This window comes from Apis dorsata, unplaced genomic scaffold (assembly GCF_000469605.1).
Source record: "Apis dorsata unplaced genomic scaffold, Apis dorsata 1.3 scaffold_69, whole genome shotgun sequence".
NCBI classification, from domain to species: domain Eukaryota; kingdom Metazoa; phylum Arthropoda; class Insecta; order Hymenoptera; family Apidae; genus Apis; species Apis dorsata.
The window spans coordinates 97,271-101,806 of record NW_006263367.1 but is presented as its reverse complement, the minus strand read 5'-3'; the positions used below and the strand labels follow the sequence as shown (position 1 = coordinate 101,806).

Below are 4,536 nucleotides of genomic sequence, written 5' to 3'. Positions count from 1 at the left end.
TATGGTCACCTACAGCTGCAACGGTGTGATAGAGCACAGTGATAACGTTGCTATAGGAGCTTACTCAGTATTGTGGACGATTATGCCAATGGATAAATTTGGAAAAATATTTCGAAAGGATTTGATGATTGTAATAAGGCGATCTAGAAGAGTTTGTTGTCTGACCGCGAATGGATTTTTTCCTGTATCGTTAGAAACATGTACTAAAGTAGGTATAATTCTAGTCTATATATAGTATTGAATGCATTTTTGCATCATCAAAAGTCTCAATTTATTATTTTATTATCTCAAGTGGTATAATTGATATATATCAAATAATAATTTAAAATAATAGTCAATTGTTAATGATGAATGATAATTATAATCCTATATATTAATTTATAAAATTTAAATTCAATATAAAATAAAATGATTCTTAAACTTCAAAAATTCGTAAATACTTTTCACAATATATATATTTTTTTTGAATTTATATATTAATTTATTGAAATATTTATTGCAGTAACATAATGCAAAATATTAACAGTTTATTGTAAAAAAAAAAATTATTAAGAGTGTATAATATTTGTATTATATTCGTTATAATAACAATAGAAAAAAATTTATATTTAAAAAAACATTTAAAAATTTGGGTCATTAATTGTCACTAAATCTCCAAAATTATATAAAACATAAGTTTAAGAATCACTGAACATGGGTTATCTTTAATCAAAGCGAAATTTTAAAATATTAATAAATTTTTGTCTTTTTTTTACAGATTTTAAGTACAGCACTATCGTATTTCACATTACTGAGTAATCGCGTAGAAAATGCAAATAACTCATAAATTTTCAACGATTCATTAACAAACTATTCTTCAAATTACTTTATTAATCTAAATATTAAACTTCAGATTAAATGTTTCATATTGAGGACCATTAAAAAAAGAGTAAAGATAGTAGGATAATTTTTTGAAATGGTAAATAACATAATCACTATTAAACTGCGGATTTTTTATGAAAATACATATTTTTTTTCAAATAAAAGATATAAATAAATAATGTTAACTATGATTAATGTTAATAATGGAAAAATATGTACTAATCAATTAATCAATAATCAATAATTTTCCAGAAAGAAACAAATTTACTTATTAACTATTAAATTTTTATTTATTTAATTAATAATTTACTAACTTAATTAAATATCATTACGACTATACATTTAAATAGATAATTATATTTAACAAGTAAAAGAAAACACATATTTCATATTATTGTTCAATAAAATAAAAAAATACAATTATTCAATTTATCTAATAAACTCTTACTTACAATTCTTTTTCAACAGATATAATATAATATAAAATAATAATTTTCACATTTACTTTTTCTACCTTCTTCTACCTTGCAGCAACAAAAATTCCAATAATATTCCACTTCATCATTACCTTTCTATAAAATCCGAACAATATCTAACATGTTACTACCATAGCTACTCACATAGCTCACAATCAAAAGGTTTCAACTATACTTCACAGCGCTATAATTCATGTTACGTGTCTCATTAATAATACAACATAAAGTGTGACAATCATTTCTCTTGACTTCGTATCATTTGGGATGTTTTCGTCGAAAAGAAAGGAACAAGAAATGAGACAAATACAAACCGTGCATTCAAGAACGATGAAAATAAAAGGAATTGACAAGTTATCAATCCCTATTAAATTATTAATTATTATCATGGTTTATACTCGTTTAATGTTACGCGTGGGACGATATATGAAAAGTACGTTGATCAGTCATCATGCAAACGGAAAGCCAGGATATATCGATGAACTTGTCGACATTTTTCTTAAAGAATGTTGGAGTATGGATGTCTGATAATCCTAGTGAACAACGTCAGATCAAGATGTTGCTTATCAATACAACTTGGATCTTGTTGTCTGGTATAGTCATCAATGGCAGAGATTTGTATTTTACATTGTTGTACAACGGCGTGAGTATATTCAATTTTTTAGATAAAATGTGATGGATAAAATGAACAAAATTTGAGAAATTTTAGATTATTGTATAAAGAATTTTAATTTTTTAAAATTTAAGAATAGAAAATTGATACTTAAAAGGATCTTAGAAGGAAATTTTTTTATTTTTATTTTTAAGTAAGAAAAATTTTAAAAAGAGAAAATTTATAATAAAGTTATTAATGAATTTTGAATAATAATAATAATTAGCATTTTACAAAGAATTTAATAAAAGAATAAGAAAAAATATTTAAATCGTTTGAATAATTAATAAATTACAATATAATATCAGTCTGCTATTATATAATTTATTTATATAATTATTCATTTAAAAACAATTCATTTTTAGGATATTCTTTATTCTATAACGAATAACATAACTATGATAATGGCTTTAATAAAAATATGTATCATATTAATATATAAAGGAAAATTTTTAAATCTAATTGTGTACATGCAACAAAATTTCTGGAGCGTCAACTACGATTATCGTGAAAAAGAAATTTTGGACGATTGCAGAAAGACATGCATTTTTTTCGTCTCATCTCTTACCACCATGGTCATATGCGCTATGATATCTTATCTAATAATACCATTCATTGGTAGGTTAAATAATTAAAATTAATAAATTTTATATATTCCAGGAAAAAAGTAAATAACAAATTATTATATCATTTTATTAAATAAATTTTATTAATTTAAAAAATAATGCAACGATATTATAAAATTTATTAATTTTTGTTATATATAATAAATAAATTTTTAATTATTATTTTTAAAATATTTCATTATTCTAAAAAAATTTTGATAATAGGAAATAATAGAAAATTTGAAAGTATATTGGAAAAATTTTTTCCTTATTTTTAGATAATTTAATTAATTTTGAATAAAATTTTTATCTACACTTAATATAGATTTAATTTTTATGAACAATTAATATAAAGAATAATAATACATTCATGGGACACTATTGGAAGATCGATTTTAGAAATAAAAACAAATATCCCAAAATGTCGATCGAAACTTATTTATTTTGAATTGAAAGTGTTAGAATAAGTGTAAATAATGTTCAAAATACAGGAGAAAACCGAGGAGTAGAAAGAGTGTTCACGTCATGCGTCAGTGTCCTACGTTATACGAAGCAAGACGGAAGTGGAACAAGATTTCTCTGTCTCTGTCACGCTATCTTACTCTATTTCTATTTTACTTTAATTAATAAAAACATAAATTGATTATAAATTAGTAAATAAGCCTTTTTTTTAACAAAATTTTTATATACTTTTGATTTGTAATTTTTTTAGCCTCTAGAATTGATTTTCCCATCCTATAGAAAAAAGCAAACGGTTTATAAATTTGTTACAGCACAAAGTGGAAACAATGAATCCGAGAGAATGCTTCCGTTCAATATGTGGATAAATTTACCATTATCAAAGACTCCTTATTACGAAATAATGTTTCTTATACAAGTAATTTAAAATTATATATTTTTATTTCTCGTTTAGTGATCAAATAAATAATTAAATAATTTCTAAAATATTTATTTTCATTAATAATAAATTTAAATCTTCTTTACATCTCTTTCAAATAATAAATTTTCGATGAAATTATGATCCTATCAATAGTTTATAATATTTCGAATAGTGTTAAATAAATATCTGTACCAATTTTCTTTTTTCATTCTTGTAACACAGAGAAAATAATTTTCATTTTTTTTTACAAGGCAATGTGTGTATATTACATTGGAATCGCCAGTTTTTGTTTCGACAATATTTTCTGCATCATGGCTGTACACTTGGCAGGGCAATTTCGCATACTTCAGTACAGGCTTACGAAATTATGTGACATAGAATGTGAGATATATAGAAAGGATTCGATATTGACAAATCGAATGCCCGAATTTTACGAGAAATTTAGGAAATGCGTAAGACATCATCAGGCATTGATCGATTTCTATCAAAATCTTGAGAACGTGTATACCAGGATTGCGTTTGGAGAAATGTTGGTATATAGTATATTAATTTGCTTATTTGGATATCAAGTTTTAGTGGTTAGTATTCTAAGATTATTTCATTATCATCAAATATTCGAAAATTCTTTAATAATTATCGATAGAAAAAACATAAATAATTAAATTCATGTAAAATTTAAGAAAATATTTAAAATGTTTAATATATTACATTTTATATGCAATTGAATTGTTTCTAAAGATTCGTGGAAAAAATTATTTCATTCCATTAAATATGTATAAACAACAATCAAAACTTAACAGACTAATTTAAGTTTATATTAAAAAATTTAGAAAAAAAGAAAATTTTTGAAAATGTATTAGTACTATATTCGTAATATCCTTATTTGATTTTTTTCTCTATGCAATAAATATCTTTAGATTTTATATATTTTTTATATTTTCCATAATTATATTTTACATATGGAAAAAATATATTTCTTTAAATATTTTCTTCTTTTAGGCTACCGCTTCTTTTGCCAGACGTTTCATTTTCGTATTTCTGTTAAGTGGCTCGACGTTTTTATTA

At 23.1% G+C, this 4,536-nt stretch overlaps 2 protein-coding genes across 2 annotated transcripts in view; both read left to right on the top strand.

The window, feature by feature from the left end:
* Positions 1–981, top strand: part of LOC102671694 (odorant receptor 4-like) — a 3,791-nt gene extending 2,810 nt beyond the window's left edge. The window contains exons 6-7 of the mRNA XM_031515441.1: positions 1–208; positions 758–981. The exon at positions 1–208 is cut by the window's left edge and continues 2 nt beyond it. Of these exons, the coding sequence (XP_031371301.1) occupies positions 1–208; positions 758–826 (277 nt within the window). The 3' untranslated portion in view covers positions 827–981. The remainder of the gene's footprint in view (positions 209–757) is intronic.
* Positions 982–1,413: 432 nt separating this feature from the next.
* LOC116186882 (odorant receptor 13a-like) overlaps positions 1,414–4,536 on the top strand; it is a 4,238-nt gene continuing 1,115 nt past the window's right edge. The window contains exons 1-5 of the mRNA XM_031515442.1: positions 1,414–1,977; positions 2,352–2,604; positions 3,365–3,468; positions 3,723–4,049; positions 4,471–4,536. Coding sequence (XP_031371302.1) covers positions 1,786–1,977; positions 2,352–2,604; positions 3,365–3,468; positions 3,723–4,049; positions 4,471–4,536 — 942 coding nt within the window. The 5' untranslated portion in view covers positions 1,414–1,785. The remainder of the gene's footprint in view (positions 1,978–2,351; positions 2,605–3,364; positions 3,469–3,722; positions 4,050–4,470) is intronic.